The sequence below is a fragment of the Pituophis catenifer genome, unplaced genomic scaffold (genome assembly GCF_029215685.1).
Source record: "Pituophis catenifer annectens isolate HBS135680 unplaced genomic scaffold, rPitCat1.0.hap2 SCAF_3, whole genome shotgun sequence".
Classification (NCBI taxonomy): Eukaryota; Metazoa; Chordata; class Lepidosauria; order Squamata; family Colubridae; genus Pituophis; species Pituophis catenifer.
In genome coordinates, this window is record NW_027256883.1 from 197,603,745 (window position 1) to 197,624,141 (window position 20,397).

At 39.7% G+C, this 20,397-nt stretch overlaps 1 protein-coding gene across 1 annotated transcript in view; it reads right to left on the reverse strand.

The window, feature by feature from the left end:
- The window catches only part of BCAS1 (brain enriched myelin associated protein 1), a 58,422-nt gene extending 41,633 nt beyond the window's left edge, over positions 1-16,789 (reverse strand). Inside the window, exons 1-2 of the mRNA XM_070940055.1 lie at positions 16,718-16,789; positions 14,285-14,372 (exon numbers count right to left, since the gene is read on the reverse strand). Of these exons, the coding sequence (XP_070796156.1) occupies positions 14,285-14,372; positions 16,718-16,789 (160 nt within the window). The remainder of the gene's footprint in view (positions 1-14,284; positions 14,373-16,717) is intronic.
- Between the last annotated feature and the right edge of the window lie 3,608 nt (positions 16,790-20,397).

Sequence of the window (20,397 nt, forward strand, 5' to 3'; positions counted from 1 at the left end):
TCTTTCCAATGGAAAAGCAGAGAAAAATCTTCTTCTGACACTGAATTGAAACAGAAAAAAAGCAACTTTTGGAGTTGAGGGGCATGATTGGAACACTGACAGCACATTGTAGGTGTGGACACAAAATGGAGAGGGATAAGGAACAACTTGTGTGGCCTGTTATAAAATACCCATTTATCAGAAGGTAAAACTGCTTCTTCTAAAGTTCCCAGGCCAGCTCTCCTTTTTCCTGGGGAACAGGTCATATTTCCAAATAAATCACCCATCTCTTCCCACTTATGACTGTATGACTGTCATTCGTTGCTGTAACTTTACGATTTATATTGATTGTTTCCTTGTATGATTTGATTGCTTATTTGTACACTGTGACTATCATTAAGTGTTGTACCTTATGATTTTTAACGAATGTATCTTGTCTTTTTATGTACTCCGAGAGCATATGCACCAAAGACAAATTCCTTGGGTGTCCAATCACACTTGGCCAAATAAAGAATTGTTTTCTTATCCTGGTAATATGGGGGTGCAAATAACAGTCTTGAAAATAGGTATGATTCTACAGAATGGTGCTTTGCAGTATTTCTATTTAAAAAAAAAATCTTTGAAATTTTAAGTTTTAGGCAGGATGGGAAGCTAGCCTAGACTAGGCGAAAGTCAATATCCACAGATTTAGTTATATAGGTAGTCCTCGATTTATGATCACAATTGAGCCCAACATTTCTGTTGTTAAATGAAATAGCAGTTAAGTGAGTTTTGCCCCAGTTTACAACCTTTCTTGCCACAGTTATTAAATGAATCACTGCAGTTGTTACATTAGTAACACAGCTGTTAAGTGAATCTGGCTTCCCCCATTGATTTTGCTTGTCAGAAGTTTGCAAAAGGGGATCGCATGACCTCGGGACATTGCAACTGTCATAAATATGGGTCAGTTGCCAAACATCTGAATTTTGATCATGTGACCATGGGGAGGCTACAACGGTCATAAGTGTGAAGAACAGTCACAAGTCACTTTTTTCAGTGCCGTTGTAACTTTGAACAGTCACTAAATGAACCATTGTAAATCGAGGGCTACCTGTACCTTCACACACATAGATACTTTACTTTTCTCACCTGCATTCCCCTGCACAGATCTGCAAAGATTTCCCTTATAACGATGCAATTAACTTCATAGCATAATGTGGTATTTCCTGAAATTCAAGATGCAGGACATTTTAGATGAGCTTGCGATAATGTTGAGCTTTCCTACAATGTTATGTGAATGCTGGTGTAGAACCTACCCGTCAGGCTCTCAGTGGCAGAATGTTTGAAAGCATCTGAAAGTGTTGCTCACCTTGGCTTTTAGAGTCGTAGCTCAAATTAGGCTTCAAACATACCTGTGCACTCAGCCATGACAGCATCTTAAGAGGCATCCAAAGAAAACGTAGGGTTGGTTCCTAATCTATTTAGTTACAGTAGCAACAAATGCACAATCAGAAGAGCTGAAGTACCAGGTTAGACACTGGTCATCAGGGAGAACATCTATCGCCTGTCAAACTGCGGCCTGCAGGCCGGATGCATCATGTACTAAGTGTAGTACACAAAATTATCTGCTACAATGTCCTACCTGTCAATGACTACTTCAGCTTCAACCGCAACTGTTGCAATATTTTCAGGATCAGACTCAATAAAGATAATAGAAGTTAGAGATTTAAATATATCTCTCTTTAATCATAATAGGCATTCTATATTCGCTGAATATTCAAGATAGAAGCAAGGAAAATGGGGAGGATGGCTCCTTATATATACAAGGGGTGGAGCCAGGAATGGGAGTGGTAAATTATGAATACATTAAAGTCCAAAGAATAAGTTAACCCCTGATGTTCCATATATACATTATTTACACATTAGAGAATAAGGCATTTACATCTGACAAATCCCCCTCTAAATGCCGGTTCGTTATACAACACCAGTTACATTCAGATTCAGGACAATATAATACATATAATTTAGAAGTTAAATATTTGTGTTGTTTAGAAGGTAAGGGTTTTGTTAATATATCAGCTAATTGTTCAGAAGTATCACAATGTATTGCTTTGATGAATCCGTCTTGAGATAGTTGTCTCACGTGCTTAAATTTTATATCAATATGCCTGGACCTTTGTCCAATTGCATCGGATCTAGATATTTCAATGGCCGCTTTATTGTCTTCATGCATAATAAATGGTAAAGTAGGTTTCTTCCAAACATCTGTGATCAAATCATTGAACCATACAAGGTTATTTGCAGCTTTAGACAAGCAAACATATTCCGCTTCTGTGGTAGAAGTGGCTACCAGTTCTTGTTTACCAGTATACCAGTAAACTGGACAATCGTTCAATAGAAAAACATAACCAGAGGTACTCTTTCTGCATGAAGTATCACCAGCCCAATCTGCATCAGCATAACAAGTAATTTTTGGTTCTTTGTCATTATTTGGTTCCAATATTAAACAAAAATCTAATGTACTTTTCAGATATCTTAAAATTCTTTTGACAGCTTCCCAATGATACAAGGTTGGTTTGCTAACATATCTTGACAATAAATTGAGAGGTAATGCAATATCTGGCCTAGTCCAATTAGATATATAAAGGAGTGAACCTATAACTGATCTGTAAAATGTGTTGTCTTTAAACTCAGGGGAAGATTCATCAGTGTTTCTAAGAAAATCAGTTTGCATAGGTGTGTCACATGTTTTGGCATTATTTAAGTTACATTTGTTTAGGAGTTCAATAATTTTATCTTTCTGAGTAAGTTTGAATCCCCTTTTAGTTTTGTTAATTTGTACACCAAGGTATTTATTCACTCTACCTAGTGATTTCAATGAGAAATGTTCGTTTAACTTATTTACAAAGATTTCCCTGCTCTCTTTATGCTTTCCAATATATAAAATATCATCCACATAAATTAATACAAATTCAATATGATCATTACTCTTTTTTACAAAGAAACAGTTATCAGCAGTGGTGGCGTTGAAATCCATGGTCTTAAGTACTTTTACCAAACAATCGTACCATCTTTTGCCAGATTGCTTCAATCCGTACAGACTCTTATTTAATAACCAAATTTCGTTCTTATTAGTGTATTGACTGTGTGGTGCTCTTACATATATTTCCTTATCTAATTTTGCGTGTAAGTATGCAGTCTGTATGTCATATTGAAACACGTCCAGATTGAGTGCAGATGCTACTACAAGAGCTGTTTTGACACTCTCTGTTCTCACTGTTGGTGAATAAGTGTCAGTATAGTCTTCTGGATATTTTTGTGCATAACCTTGTGCAACTAGTCTGGCCTTGTATAAGGTATTACCTCCTTCCAAATTCTTAATTTTATAAATCCACCTGGTACCTATAATTGTTTTATCCTTAGGTGCGATCGCAGGTGTGAATACATTTAATCCTTGTAAACTTTCCATCTCTTTTTCCATAGCTAGTTCCCATTTTTCTCTTTCTTCACGGGGAAGTTTCAATACTTCCTCATATGTATTAGGTGTTATTTGTTCTCCATCCATATGCATTATGTAATCTTTGTATTTATTTGGTATTTGGTTTCTATTGTTTCTAATATTTCTTTCAGGTTTGCTATGGTTGTCATGCAAATATCTGGCTTCCTTTTTTGTTAATGTGTCTGTCTTTATTTTATGTTGACTATTTGTCCAAGTTTTGGTTTTGTTCTTACTTTTGTTAATATTTTGATTTTCTGTTGTTCCTTCCTCGCAAGATATATTATCTTTGCTTTTATTAGGAAATATTTCATTAAGGTGCAATTTAGACCAATTGGCCTGCTCATGGAACACAGCTGTTCTGGATACTATAAATTTGTTATTATTATCAATGAATCTGTACCCTTTGGTTCCAGTTTCGTATCCCATGAATCTTAATCTCCTGGATACGTTTTCTCCCTTTCTTCTCAATTGTTTAGGTATGTGTACGTCTGCAGTAACTCCAAATATGTGCATGTGTGCTAATTTGGGTTTTCTATTGTACATCACCTCATATGGTGTCTTATTCACAATACTGGACCATGTTCTATTTTGAGTGTAATTTGAATAATGTAAGGCTTCTGACCAAAATTGTTTGCCTAAACCAGCATCCTCTAATGTGCATCTAATCATGGTTTGTAGTGTGGAGTTCTTTCTCTCTGCAATCCCATTTTGAAATGCAGAAAATGGATTGGACGTGAAATGTAGCATCCCTCTATTCTTTAACCATTGGGAGAATTCTTTAGACATGAATTCACATCCCCTATCTGTCATAATTTGTTTTATTCTGATATTATGCTGTGTTTCTATGCGTTTGTAGAATTCCTTAAATTTCTGAAAGGTTTCATCCTTGTGCTTTAATGTGTAAACAAAACCATAGCGACTGTAATCATCCACTATTGTTAGGAAGTAACGTTTTCTATAGGTAATTGATGGAGTTAATGGACCAACTAAGTCCATATGTACCAAATCAAAAATATTGTTAGTTGATCTGTTAGATTTTTTTGGTCTGGGACTGGTTTTTAGTTTGGTGGATTTACATACTGAGCATTCCAAATAATTTTCACAATTTTTTATTTTGACACCTTCTGCGTGTTCAGTCATTTTTTGTACTACGGGAAAGCTTGCATGTCCTAACTTCCTATGTAAGATGTGAGCACACTCATCATGGATTGGTTTACCTATTTTTGGTTTCTTCTCATTGTGTGTAATTTTGTTATCATGAGTTATTTTACATTCATCATTGTCACTGTTACTGACATTTTCATCATCTGCTTCAATACAATCTTCCATATTTGAATCAATGTTATGTAACCATCTTTCTTTGGTTATCAGATAGGGTAGACCCCCTTTTATCATCACAGTACCTACATTTGTTTTGTTCTTTTCTATAGTTGCTTTCCCCTTTGAGAAAACTATATTGATGTCAGATTCTCTGCTTAGTTTTATAGCACTCAGTATGTTGTGAGGTATTTCTGGGATTAATAATACCCCCTCTATTTTCCCTAAACCAGGCAAGGTCACATTTCCTCTGCCTAATACTTGAACCTTTTCTTGATTAGCTACCTTTATCACAAACTTATCTTCTGTAAATGAAGTTAATATACTTTTGTTGTTAGTGGTGTGATTTGTTGCACCAGAATCAATAAGCCAATTATTGTTCTCATCTTGTTGTGTTCTGGTGCTGTCTTGTTTATTTAGCCCATTTAGTGACCCAGATTTTCTCTCTTTTGAATTTTCTCTACCCCCTCTACTTTCTCTGTAATTTGGTGGACTTCTATATTTGTGTCTATCTGTGGAAGATTGTCTGTAATTGTATTTGCTCCTATATTCTGGCCTATGTCTCTCCCTTGGGACTTTGGGACAGTCTCTTCTACTGTGTTCCCTGGATCCACAATTGTGGCATCTAAAGGCCTCATTATATTTATCTTGAAAGACTACTTTCCTAAAAGATTTGTGTTCTGTTTGGTTACTGGAACGATTTTTTCTTGAATTGTCTTCTGCTATCAATTTGTTAGATAGACTTTCTATTGATAAATATCCCAAATTAATGGTATCTAAGTGTGACATAAAGCTATCCCATGATGGATCAAGTGAATTGATAATAACACTTTTCATTGTTTGATCTGAAATCACTTCCCCCCTCAATTGCAGCTCAGCTCTTATTTTGTTTAGATTTATCAAATGCTCACTTATAGAAACCCCTGGTTTCACTCTAGAAGAAAAGAAATCCTTAGACATTCTTGTGGTTGTGGCTACGCTATCGCTGTGAAATAGATTAAACATGCATTGAATTATTTCTGATACAGTTAGGTTTGGTTTGATGCTATGATACATTGCAGGAGACACGCTAGAAATTATTATGAAAAATGCTCTATGATGTAAACAATCTATTTTTAAAGTCCAAGGTCTTCTTGGAGGACTAGTTATAAAGAATAGTAAATTTTCTTTCATGAAAATAACCTGAAGCTGTTGGTACCACTCTTGTAAATTAATGCCATCAACTCTAAGTTTTGGGAAGTCACTGGGTAAGTTCCCCACATTATTTTGTCCATTACTTACAACCTGAGGCAGTCCGTGGTCTCTCAAGTGCAGGAAATTACAGAACGGCATTGGGATGCTTGTAACGAGTCTGCGCGGTTCTCTGGCCAGTTCAAGTCTTTCGGGGCCGTCTACGTAGTTTTGCACATGCGCGTTGCTCATTTCTTCTTTGGCGCCGTTGTGGAAGGTTCTCTCCATTTCAGCTCTCTCGATCCGCTCCTCTTCAGATGAGTCGGTCTCTGGCTCGGTTTTTGGGGCTTTGGTGATGGCGACGGTTCTTCTCTTTCTCTTGTGTGCGCTGGCACTCGATTCTGTCTGCGGTGTAGGACGGAATCGGCATGGCTCTCTGGGCTCGGGTGTCGTCGTTTTCGAAGTCAGGATGGGAGCGTGCAGGTCTTGAGTTGTCGGTTTGATTTCTTGCTTCTTCGTTGATGTCTTGGAGATTTTCAATCTTGGCCCAAAAGCAGCAAAAAGCGTTTTCATTGCTGACTTTACTTGAGACTCTGTTAAATCGTCTTCACTTTCTGATTTTGGTTCATCTGAAGAGTTTGAGACTTCTTTTTCACTTTCTTCGTCTGATAGCGTTTTTCGCGCCAGAAATTTTGAACTGAGCGTTTTGATTGGCTCTGCTTCACTCTCTTTTGAAGTTCGTTGAAACCAAGATGGCTGCCATTCAAAATTTCGCGCGAGGTCACATCTTTTCTTTTTTACAACTATTTTCTCAGTAGTCATTTCACTCACAGTTTTTTGATCTTTGGGTTTTTCTTTAATGACGTTTTTCTCTCTCGCTGCTCCGCTGTTCCTCAGCATCTCCTGGAGGTCCGCGATGAGGCTTTCATCATTCTTTTGGCTTTTTAGTATCTTTAATATCTCTGACCTGAGTTCGTTATTTTCTATCTCAATTTCTTCCTGGTCGTTGTTTTCACTCATCAGTTCTTCTTCTTCAGTGGTGTATTCTTCGGATTCTCTCGAAATCGCATTAGTGGATTCGTTGATCATCTCTTGATCAGTTTCTATTTCTTTGCTGTAGGCCCTGGTGTTGGGCCTATCTTTCTTGGACATTTTTAATTACTTATTGAGTCAATTAACCATCCTCTGCTACCAGCTTGTTGCAATATTTTCAGGATCAGACTCAATAAAGATAATAGAAGTTAGAGATTTAAATATATCTCTCTTTAATCATAATAGGCATTCTATATTCGCTGAATATTCAAGATAGAAGCAAGGAAAATGGGGAGGATGGCTCCTTATATATACAAGGGGTGGAGCCAGGAATGGGAGTGGTAAATTATGAATACATTAAAGTCCAAAGAATAAGTTAACCCCTGATGTTCCATATATACATTATTTACACATTAGAGAATAAGGCATTTACATCTGACAGCAACAATACATGAGCACGCAATAGATACAAACTCAAGGTAAACCGCTCCAAACTCGATTGCAGAAAATACGACTTCAGCAACAGAGTGGTCAATGCCTGGAATGCACTACCTGACTCTGTGGTTTCTTCCCCAAACCCCCAAAACTTTAACCTTAGACTGTCTACTGTCGACCTCACCCCATTCCTAAGAGGTCTGTAAGGGGCGTGCATAAGAGCACCAGTGTGCCTACTGTCCCTGTCCTACTGTCCCCATTTATTTGTACTCATTTTCTGTATTCATAATCATGTTTATACTTATATCTGTTATCTTATACATGCTTGGCAAAATAAATAAATAAATAAAATGGGCAGGCCATGCCCACCCCGGCTCCGCAAAGGCAAAAAATGTCACGATACGTCATGTGACATGATCGAGTTTGACACTCGTGACTATGTGGTCACTAAGAGCTGGTGACAACTTGTTGGCATGTAATCAATCAACTCCCCTTCCAAAAGTATGGATACCCAAAGCAAAATCTATGCCACCTATGTTTCACTAAAATGAAAGTCAAGCTCAAAATGGGATTCTCACCAAGCTAAACATATTGAAAATCTGGATTTGATTCCTCCTATAAAAAAACAAGAGGGTGGGTGGGTAGAACGGTCAGCCTGATTTAAAGATCAAAAAGGATTGCAAGTTATCAATTCCACAATTCCTTTTATTTTCCCCATTAGACTGCTGCCTGATATTGGAACGCAATGCAGGGCAAAGAAAAACACAGCTAAAAGAAGTAATCGTGGAGTGAAATGTACTCACACATAAGCACACCACTTGTATGTTCCTTCTTCTAAAAATCTGCAGGATTGAGACAAACCAGGACTAAGATACACCCATTTGTTGCCATTGCTTCTCATTTAACCTTTGCCTTACAATCCATTTTTCACTTTATGATTCAAACAGATGTTTCTGCAAACCATAGAAAAAAATATTTCGCAAAATAACAAAGACTGTGTCTCTTGATAACAACCTGTGTTGTCTTCTTTGGCAGTTTTTACAAACATGACATTATTTGAAGTGCCAAGTTGCTGTAAAAACTCTCTCCTCTGAAACATCGTTAGTAGAAATGTTCAGGAGAAAGAGCTTGGACTGTAACACTGTTGGGCATGCACGAGCAATGTGTTACGTTGTAGAACAAAGGCAAAAAGGGATCAAAAGCAGCTTCTGATTTCACAGATGAATAAAAATGTCTCCGTTTTCTGAGCAAATAAACAGGGGAGCAAAACTCCTTGTGGAGAAGTTTGGCAGGGAGATTGTAACTGACTCCACATAGCAGAGCCAGTAAAGGAAGCTTCGTGGTAATCTGCAAATTATGCATAACGCTTGTTCTGCTTGAAGAGATGCCAGACAACACCTGTTGGAGGTTCAAACATATGTCCTTATAACAGGAATAAGGCCTGAGGAGAAAGTGACTAACTTGAACACACCATAAAAAGTGCTAAGTTCCTATCCAGGACGGGCGAAACTTTTGAAAAACCTATTAATAATTCTCGCTTTCTAATGATTCGTGTGGTTAAAGATGAACTGGAACACTAATTCATATAGTTTGAACTTGTCACACTGCTATATTGTCTGAAAGCCATAGGATTATTAACAGGGCAGAATAACAGAATAATATATTAATAACAGAGATGGAAGGGACCTTGGAGGTCTTCTAGTCCTGCACAAGGAGGAAATCCTATACTAATCCAGACAAATGGTTGTCCAATCTGTCTTAAAAACCTCCAGTGTTGGAGCATTCACAACTTCTGAGGGCAAGTTGTTCCACTGATTAATTATTCTGTTAGAAAATTTCTCCTTAGTTCTAGATTGCTTCTCTCCTTGATTAGTTTCCATCCATTGCTTCTTGACCTGCCTTCAGGTGCTTTGGTGAATATGTTGGCCCCCTCTTTTTGTGGCAGCCCCTTAGATATCGGAACATTGCTATAATGTCTCCCCTAATCTTCCTTTTAATGATTTTGGACTATCTTCTATCTGTCAAAACACTTCTTTCTTTTCTGTGGCTGAAGGCCAATTTTAGCCATTTATTAAGGCATCAAGAGCTGTGGACACTTCATGAACTAAAGATAGGTAAAGGTAAAGATAAAGGTTCCCCTTACACATATGTGCTAGTCATTCCCGACTCTAGGGGGTGGTGCTCATCTCCGTTTCAAAGCCAAAGAGCCAGCGCTGTTTGAAGATGTCTCCATGATCATGTGGCTGGCATGACTAAATGCCAAAGGTGCACGGAACGTGGTTACCTTCCCGCCAAAGGTGGTCCCTATTTTTCTACTTGCATTTTTACATGCTTTTGGACTGTTAGGTTGGCAGAAGCTGGGACAAATAACGGGAGCTCACCCCGTTACGCAGCAGTAGGGATTCGAACCGCTGAACTGCCTACCTTTTGATTGACAAGCTCAGCATCTTAGCCACTGAGCCATCGCTTCCCATGAACTAAAGATAGACAAACTAATTAATAATTGTGGCAGATTGTTTACATATTGCTCTTTGCAATGAATTAGTGCAACTTGGAGGAAAGGACAAGAAGGAAAATGTTCAGATATTTTTTGCTCCTAAATTTGAATTCCTTTATATATGATATATAGAATATAGAATAACAGAGTTGGAAGGACTCTTGGAGTCTTCTAGTCCAACCCTATGCTCAGGCAGGAAACCCTATACTCTTTCAGACAAATGGTTGTCCAATCTCTTTTTAAAAACTTCCAGTGTTGGAACGTTCACAACATCTGGAGGCAAGTTGTTCCACTGATTAATTGTTCCAACTGTCAGGAAATTTCTTCTTAGTTCTAGGTTTCTAGACTTCTATTTCCCTTTTTCTTTAAAAAAACTGCTGTTTAGTAAAGTCTAGATCTAATTGAGATTTAATATGCACTGGGCATTGAAAAAGAATTCCTGCTTATCTTTCTAACCAGGAATCAGTTCAGTAAACATGCGAACAGTTTTGGAGAAGCTGTTTGCAAACTGTTGGACATGTGATGGCCTGTTCAGTTGCACGCAGGTTAAGCAACTTTAGGTCGTGGCACCTGTCAGAGTCTGTCAATTACTTGACATGTTTTACCATTTTCTCGCAGCTCCAACAGATAAGAAAGAGCCAGCAAGTTATGGATCTCCTAGATATGATAAGGCTGGCTCAGCTTGATGTAGTCAAAATTGAGCAGACCAGGATAAAGCTCATTATCTATCAAGATGGGATTCAACGTTAAAGATTAGCAGAGCAGTTCAGTTTTCCCTCTTGATGTGTGATAGCAACAAATGAGACCTCCAGCCAAATGAAGGATCATCATTACCAAGGACAATCAAGTTAGTTCTGGCACATAAGTTATCCCACAAGCCTTTCTTTTCATCTCCAGCAGTTAAAATATAATGTCATAAACTCTAAGATTTAAACAAAAACAAACCATGGCATAAAGTAGCCATAACTCTTTGTTTGTAGGATTAAGCTTGCCCTGGGGTGATGGGAATAAGAGATTACTTTTGCACCAGCGTGTATCATTTCTCTTTCTTGCAATGTCACATGGAAAAGAGGTGAGCCAACTCCAAATGAGTCAATCAAGTCAAACGCTATTGATTAATTCAAGCTAACACCCACAATGTAAATTTGCTATTGACTGATCAGCCTTTTGTACTCAAAACTGCACCTTCATTGTACACAGAAAATAGACAAGTGATAATGCAACACACACACGCAAAATGAGCAATTATTTATAAGAACTACAGGGCACTTTCAGTACGACATTGGTAGGCTTTGTAAAATCTTTTCCCTGAGTCTTCTAGTGAAAATGGCCATAACTACTTTATTTGCAACCTAAAATAGATTTCCTGGCCTTCCATTCTTCACAACATCAAAGGATGCCATCTGCTCTTTAAATAATTCACAATGCTTAGAAAAATATTAGATTGAGGACATTCTGGGGAATTTCCCAAAAGATCTGTGTCATCCTGGAGATCATTGGACATATGCAACTTGGGAGCACAGATAAAAATACAGCTTGTTGAGAAAACAAAGATCTGGCAGCTGCCCAAGATCATCAGCCCTACGTCTTAGCCAGATGTGAGACATTGCTCAGAATTTACAGAGAAGAAACTCATTCATATGAAATATACTCAAATCCCCTTAGAGCAGCCTATTGCTTTAAGGCAGGGGTGTCAAACTCACAATGACATGTTGTCGTCACATGACGTATCACACTTTTTCCCCTTCGCTAAACTGAGGGTGGGGTGGCCAGCATATGACGCATCTGGCCCACGGGCCACGAGTTTGATACCCCTGCTCTAAGGCAATCTCCCTCAATATGGTACAGCCCTGGGATAGAGGATGCTATCCCAGGGCTGTAAAACTTGTGGCCCACGTGCTGGATGCATCATGTTCTGGCGTCATGTGCTGGCCATACCCACACTGATTTAGCGAAAGGGGAAAAAGTCATGATATGTCACATGATGACACCTTGACGATGTGAGTTTGACATCACTGCTCTATCCATTCGATTCTGACTCAAGGGGGCAGTGTACATCTCTGTTTCTTAGCTAAGGAAGTCACCGTTGTCCGAAGACATTTCCATGGTCATGTGACCAGCATGACTATACACTGAGGCCCAAGGAGCATTGTTACCTTTCCACCAAAGTGATACCTATTTATCTGCTTGCAAGGTAAATAACAGGACCTCATTCCATCGTGTGGCCCTCAGGTCTTGAACCCAGATTGTCAGCTTTCCGGCTGACAAGCTCAGCATCTTTAACTACTGAGCCATCACACCCTCCAAAGATTCCATGAATTCCCCTAAACTTTCCATTCTGTAAATCACACCTGCATTAACAGGAGTCAGCTATAAAAATATATATTATTTATCATGCTGATGGATTTTTACAACCTGCCTAAACAACCATCACCTGTAATATTGTATGAGTCAAACCTGCAAGCTTTCTATATTTCAGAAACAAACATTGACCCAGACTTCTATGTCTCCATAAGTAGCTCTCCCTCTGGTACTTTCCAGATCTGTTAGCTATATTGATAGGGGGAGATTGGAGCGGTAGTTCCACTTTGGAGGTACCAAACTGATGAATCTATTTTCTTGAAATAGAGGGCAAGCTGGGTTTTTTGGCCCATAGAGTCGAATTTGTAATACAAATAGTTCTCAACCTACAACTACAATTGAGCTCAAAATTTCTGTTGTTAAGCAAGAGAGTTGCTAAGTGAATTTTGCCCCATTTTACAGCCTTTCTTGCCACAGTTGGTAGTAACATGGTTATTAAGTGAATCTGGATTCCTCATTGACTTTGCTTGTCAGAAGCCCACCAAAGGGGATCCACATGATCCTGGGACACCACAACCATCATAAATACATGCCAGTAAACAGCAGCTGAAATTTTGATCATGTGACCATAGGGATGTTGCAACAGTCATAAGTGTGAAAAATAGCCGTAAGTCACTTTTTCAGTGCTGTTGTAACTTCAATAAATGAATAAATGAATGGTCAATAAATGAATTATTGTAAGACAAGGACTACCTATACTTTCTTAGAGATTGCATAGGTTATGGTTTATACCATCAGGATACCACAAGGAAGAGAGGGGCAAATAATTCCACCCTAGAATATTTTTTGTGTTTTGAGGTCCTTGGAAGTTCTCAGGGCATAAGGGATATCCTAAACATGGCCAAGAGCGATATTAGCTGTTTTATTTCTGTACAACTCCTCTCAAGGTGATAAAAGAATTGCAATCGGAGGACAATTGGTAGTTTTTAAGGGGCACAGTCACTTCAAGACTAAGACAGAGGTGGGATTCAGCCATTTCTGTCCGGTTTGGGAGAACTGATAGCGACGACTGGAGGTGGGCTTGCCCTGCCCACCAGGCTGGATGTAATGCTGCCTTATTTAGCCACATTTTTGAGGCTGGGTGCATGTGAGGAAGGTGCGCACGCCAGTGGTGGGTTGCCCCCGGTTCGGACCGGTTCTATAGAACCAGTAGTAAAATTGGCAGGAGGCTTCGCCCACTGACCCTGACATCATCAGAAGTGATCTGCGCATGCGCAGAAGCAAGGCGTGTGCATAAGCGAAATGAGTGCATGGGCGCAATTCCATTGCGAACGGGTAGTAAAGGTAAGTATAACCCACCCCTGGTGCACGTGAGCAAAGAGCATGCGCGGAAGGCCCAGCGCATGTGCAGAGGTGGTGCGTGTGCTCACATTTGCGAACCGGTAGGAAAGGTAAGTGAATACCATCTTTGGATTAAGGCATCCATTTTGCTGCTTAGAATACCCCAATTTGTAAAAGAAAGGCCTGAAAATTAATCCCTGCCTATTCTGAGAAACTCTATTGTTATTCTATGGGGGGTTATATGGTTTATTGGGTTATGAAAAGCTTATCCTTGATTGCAGTGGTGGGCTTCAAAATTTTTTACTACCGGTTCTATGGGTGTGGCTTGGTGGGCGTGGTATGGCTTGGTGGGCGTGGCTTGTGGGCATGGCAGGGGAATGATACTGTAAAATCTCCATTCCCTCCCCACTCTGGGGGACGGATATTGCAAAATCCCCATTTATTCCCAATCAGCTAGGACTCGGGAGGCAGAGAATAGATGGGGGCGGGGCCAGTCAGAATTTTTACTACCGGTTGTCCGAACTACTCAAAATTTCCGCTGCCGGTTCTCCAGAACTGGTCAGAACTTGCTGAAACCCACCTCTGCTTGATTGTATGATGCACTCTGCCTTTCTCTATCTCCTACTCATCCAATGAAGTAATGCCATTTGACTGTTTGTCTTTTCAGTTCCCACAGAGTCTGGTCCCACTTATATAAGAACATGGATATGCTAAGCTTCCTACCCAGAACATACCTGTGTCACTGTTTGCAGAAAGCTCCGTCTGTACCGGTTGGATGATAACAGGTCCATTCTTAAGGCTTTCAGGAGGTTCAGAGGAAACCTGCAGCACAAGATTGAAGTTTGGTCATCAGAACTACTAATTTGTCCTGAATGTTTGTAGTGTTTTATGTACCATAGCAATCAACAGAAATTTAGTTTGAACCAGGTCTGGGGGAAAAAATTGTGACCTGATAAAAAAAATGAGTAAAACAGATTTAGTTGATTGGAGGCAAAATACTGTAGTTTTGTGAAATGATTGCTTCTCTAGATTCATTTCTCCAAAACAATGTGTTTTTAGCATACTTGCTTGGCAGTAAATCCAGACAAATCATCTTGATTGACTTCTGATTGGATTTGTATAGGAATGCATCGTTAATCTCACATTCTTTTATTTTCCTATGTAGGTTTTTTTTTTTTTTGCAAAATATCCCCCTTGTAAATCAGAAATATCAAAATGATTTTGTATTAAAATAGGACTGCATGGAATGATAGACAGACAGACAACAGACAGATAGATGATAGGTAGGTGATAGATGATTGATCAATTCTATATCTAGCTGATGATCAATCGATCGATTGATCGATTGATTGATAGATTATAGATATAGTGTTTGAAAGCAAACCTTCAAAATGTTTTGATGAAGCAAAATTGGCCCATGTTTACATATAATGGAGTCTCTGTGGGACTACTGTGATTCCCCGAAAATAAGACCTTGTCTTATATTTTTTTTTGAACCCCAAAATAAGTGCTTGGCCTTATTTTCAGAGAGGTCTTATTATTTTGGGGTGCATGGAGCAAGATGGAGCTCCTCTTGCCGTCTTACCTGATTTCCAACGCTGTGTTTAAATATTTTCAGGGAGGGCTTATTTTCGGGGGGGAGGCTTATTTTAGCGCATGCGCTCAAAAGCCTGATTGGGCTTATTATCAGGGTATGTCTTATTTTTGGGGAAACAGGGTACTTCAGGAAAAATGAATGAATCCACTCTAACCTACATGCTCCACCCTTTATTCTCCTTTTTTGAATATTGTCTATCTCACATAGAGTGAGCTCCAGAAAAGCAGTCCACTTATCAGTCTAAAACTTTTTTTCCAGGCAATAATGCACTACAATCTGCTATGATAGCTTGAAAAGAATCTGAAGGTCACCGTTTTGAATTTTCAACTTAAAAAAAAGAATTTGGATGAACCTGTAGTTTTTATAACATATACTACTTTGAAGGTTCCAAACCAGTTGTTGAGCTAGGAAACATATAAAACCATATGAACATATAAAAGCAAATCTTATCAGATGCAGGGAAATGTGTGAAAGAGTGAAAGATATTAATGTATTAGACAAATATGAAGGCCAATTAACTGCCAATAAAAGCACCAAAGATACATGCTATGGTATAGAACGGTTAGATCAGGGGTGAAATCCAGGAGGTTCTGACAGGTTCTGGAGAACCGGTAATGGAAATTTTGAGCAGTTTGGAGAACCGGCAAATACCATCTCTGGGCTGTCCCAGAGTGGGGAGGGAATGGGGATTTTGCAGTATCCTTCCCCTGGAGTGGGGTGGAAATGGAGATTTTGCAGTATCCTTCCCCTGCCACACCCTCCAAGCCACACCCTCCAAGCCACACCAAGCCCACCAAGCCACGCCCACAGAACTGGTAGTAAAAAAATTTGGACCTCACCACTGGGTTAGATCAGGGGTGGGTTCTAATTTTTTTTACTACCGGTTCTGTGGGCGTGGCTTATTTTGTGGGCGCGGCTTGATGATCATGTGACAATTCTTTAGGGTTTAGCAGAGGTACTGGTCTACCAGGCTTTTAACTGCTTGCAGAGCTGTACCAGTCTACTCATTTGTTTTTGGAGGCACTGGTCTACTCATTTATTTTTGCAGGCACTGATCTACCCATTTATTTTTGCAGGCACAGGTCTACTCATTTGTTTTCTTTTAACACTGATCAGCTGTAGCGGGGCCCTTTGAAGCCCCAAGGCAAGAGTTTAAACAGTTTTTTTTCCTTCTAGCCAATAGCTGGGACTCAGGAGGCAGCAATAGATTGGGGGTGGGGCCAAATAAAAGGTAAGAATAATGCAGGGGTGGGGGGGTGGGGGGGTGGGCAGAACCGGTTCAGTGATGTCATATCGTCACCGCTACCGGCTCGGTGGAACCGAGCCAAACCGGGAGAAATCCACCACTGGGTTAGATCCATGTTATTTGTATGTCAAAATATGTAGAGTACTGTGCATATTTTAATACTATTTTAATACTGTATGAGCCAAACTTATCCAAGTACTTTGGAGAAATACTGGAAATCAAAGGCTAAGTCTGCTGGGAATTCTGGGTGTTGAGCTCCACAACAACCTAGAGAACAGCACATTGGTAAGGCTAATATGCAAAAATGTTTACTCTAAAATTTACCTGTGAATACGTTGCTTTAGTAGCAGGTTCTTGGTCTTCAGGGTCTTTTGGAGTGAACTGTGTATTTCCCATAACAGTGACTGCACTGGGAGACAAATGAAACAATTAAATACAGATGAATGAATATAGTTCAGCCAAAAATCACAGATGGGCAAAAAAGGTTGCTAAACCTCAGCTTGTAGGAGCACCAATCAGCATAGCCAGTAGCAAAGGATGCTGCCCGGTGTAATAGCAATAGCACTTAGACTTATATACTGTTTCACAGTGCTTTACAGCCCTCTCTAAGCAGTTTACAGAGTCGGCCTATTGCCCCCAACAATCTGGGTCCTCATTTTACCCACCTCAGAAGGATGGAAGGCTGAGTCAACCTTGAGCCTGGTGAGATTTGAACTGCCAAATTGCAGGCAGCCGGCAGTTAGCAGACGTAGCCTGTAGTACTGCACTCTGACCTCTGTGCCACCGTGGCTCATAACATCTGGAACATCTGGAAAGCAACAGATTTCCCATTCTAAGTCTTATTTTGTCAAGGGCTACCTGTAAGTCATCCCTTGACTTACAACCCTTTGTTTAGTGACTGTGCAACAGCACTGAAAAATGAGACAACTGGTTCTTGCAGTTAAGACGATCACAGCATCTTCATGGACACATAATCAAAATTCGGGTACTCGGCAATTAACATATAATAATGATGGTTGCAGGAATCACCATTTGCATGATCACTATTTAAATTTATTATGACTGCCCATTCCAAAACCTCTGGCCGGCTTCCAATGTCCAAATATACAATCAAAACACATAAGGACGTGAAAGAAAATGTAATGAACTCAGCAGTGGGCTGCTGGGGGTTCGCAGCAGTTCGGGAGAACCTCTAGCTAAGATTCTGTGCAGTTTGGAGAACCCCCAAATCCCACTCCTGGATGGCCCTGCCCACCCCGCCCCTCCCAGGCGTCCCCATGCGGCCTGTTTTGGATGCAGGTAAGTGCAGGGCGAGCACGGAGACTTGGGGAGGGTGAAAAACAGGCCTACCAGAAGTTCAGGAAGGCTGGAAATCGGGCCTCTGGAACCTGGGGAGGCCATTTTTGCTCTCCTGGAGGCTCGAGGAAAGCCTCCGGAGCCCGGGGAGGGCAAAAACATCACACCACCCCCCCCACCGTGGTGCAAGAGGCCAAATAGGCCACACCCACCATGGCCACACCCACCCAGCAACCGGACAGAGAACCCCTTGCTAAAATTTTTGAAGCCCACGCCTGAGTGAACTGGATTAAAAACAAATAAAAAAAAAATGACAGGGGCTCCATAGACTCAGACTGGGAAGTATCGCCACAGAAATCTCAAAGGGAAGTTTGGTACCATGAAGCCTAACATATTTATGATGGCTTTGGTTTCTTCAGCCTACAGCAGCTTCATTATTTTATGCCACAATAAATCTGTTAGTCCTTATGGTATCTCTTTATTGTTTTTATTTTAAGGAGCAAGATGTCACTAAATTCGAGCCATAAGGGCTGGAACATAAGTCTGAAACTAGAAATCATTGATGCCTGTCCAAGTTTAGCTATGACAAAGAGCAAGAAGGAAAAAAAATATGTTGGGTGTGATTGCCTGCTAAGTAAATATCCGGTTAGGCAGCCAACTAAATCGCTTTTTAGCGGATGCCATTGGCATACTCACGGAACAAGCAAGAAGATTGGCAATGGCTTTTAATAATGTCATATGCTCTGATCTTGGAGATCTAAGGGAGATCTCTTATGAGTGATGAGAGCATGAGAGTGACAGTGGAGACCAGCTATTGGGAAGGCAATGTCTTTGGATCTATCCCCATTCACATGAAATCATTAGTCTGCTTTGTCAAAATAGGCAGCAAAGGGAAGGGCTTGGTATTAGTCATTTGGAGAGTAAATAAGAACCACCCAAGAACAATTCAAACAAGTTTACAGCACAGCATACTCTGCATTTCAAGACCTTATAACCTCTCTCTCTCTCTTAGCCTCCAAAACAAGCCTCCAACTTTTTCATGCACGTCACAAGACTAATTCACACATGATTGTCCTACAGACACCTGAGACTTCAGGAAGAGAAATCTGAGTTTGCAGAAACCTGGAATAGCAAATGGTTGGAATAAAACACTCCTTCTTCTCCATCTGTCCACTCCTCAGTCAAAATAGCAGTTACAGTATAAAGAAGAAAAGTGAAACATGTAGAAAAAATGAAATATACAAAAATTATCACCATAGAAAAAAGAGATATACAAAAATAATCACCATTAAAAAAAATGAGCTACTGTATACAAAAATTATAATCATGTCAGTTAATACTTAGTTGGGTAATCTTTAGCATGAATTACGGCCTCACAACCTCTTCCCATGGAGTGAACCAAGTCTTTTAGTTCTGCAGCTGTTATAATGTGAAACCAAGATTGAATGATTGCTTCTATTAACTGGGTTTTATTGCTGGGTCGCTTCTGACTAATAAGTTTCTTTAGTCGGCTCCATAGATTTTCAATTGGGTTAAGGTCTGGGCTATTCCTGGGCCATTCCAGCAGTGAAATATGATTGTCTTGAAACTCCAAAAAAAAAAAAAAAGAAAGAAAGAACAAAGTGGTGTTATTAGCCTTCAAACCTCAAAAATACACTTTTCCCAAAAGGTTTCCACAATTTTGGCCACTAATGTACATGAAAGGAGTCACCAAAAGACATTGCCCCAGAGCAGTGTGGAAAATTAAAACCACCGCTTGCTTGTTGGCATATATCACCAGACCTAACAGACATTATCAAAGGACTCTTGCAAAATCCTTAAATCCTGCAACCTGCAAAAACCTAACATTCTTGTTTCCCTTTCTTTCTGAAATTGTTTGTGTTTTGTACTTTGGAGCATTGAATTCCTCCATAACCATTTTCCCTTTATATTTTCTATAAAGAAGACAGGTTTCTCTCAGGTTAAAGTCAATTTCAGATGATTTCACAGACACATCAACATAATTTTCTTGGCTGCAGATAGAACAGATTTGTCATTGGTTCTTCCAGGATGTCTTCTGACCTCCCTGTCTAGAGTCAGAAATCTTTGATATGGATGGCACATCATCAGAAAATCTCCAAGTTGTAGGCTGGACTGAGAAATCAATAAAACCAAAATTGTGTGTGTGTGTGTGTGTGTGTGTGTGTGTGTGTGTGTGTGTGTGTAACCAAACTCTGTATTGCTGCCCCAAAAAACAATATTGAAATTTCCAGGAGTTTAGCATCTCTTAAAGGAGCCTTTACTTTTTACACAAACCAACAACTAACACCTTTACAAAAAAAAGGAAGATGGCACCTTATTTCAGCAAAAGCAGGATGTCCAACCTTAGCTACTTTAAGACTTGTGGACTTCAATTCCCAGAATACCTCAGCCAGCCATCCTGGTTAGGGAATTCTGGGAGTTAAAATCAATAAGTCTTAAAGTTGTCAAGGTTGAACACCCTTTGAGCTAAAGTGTTGCTAGAAATTAAATAGAAACAGCACAGCTTCCCCTTGTCTATTATCATATTGTTATAAATTGTGTTTAATTTAGCAAGGATCAACTATTTTTACTATCAGTAACATTATAGGTTGTGGCTAAGTAGAAAGTCCATGCATTGTAGGTTGCCAGGTGTCCACTATTTGAGTGGACAGTCCGCTTTTTTCACATTATGTTCACTATTTTTTTTC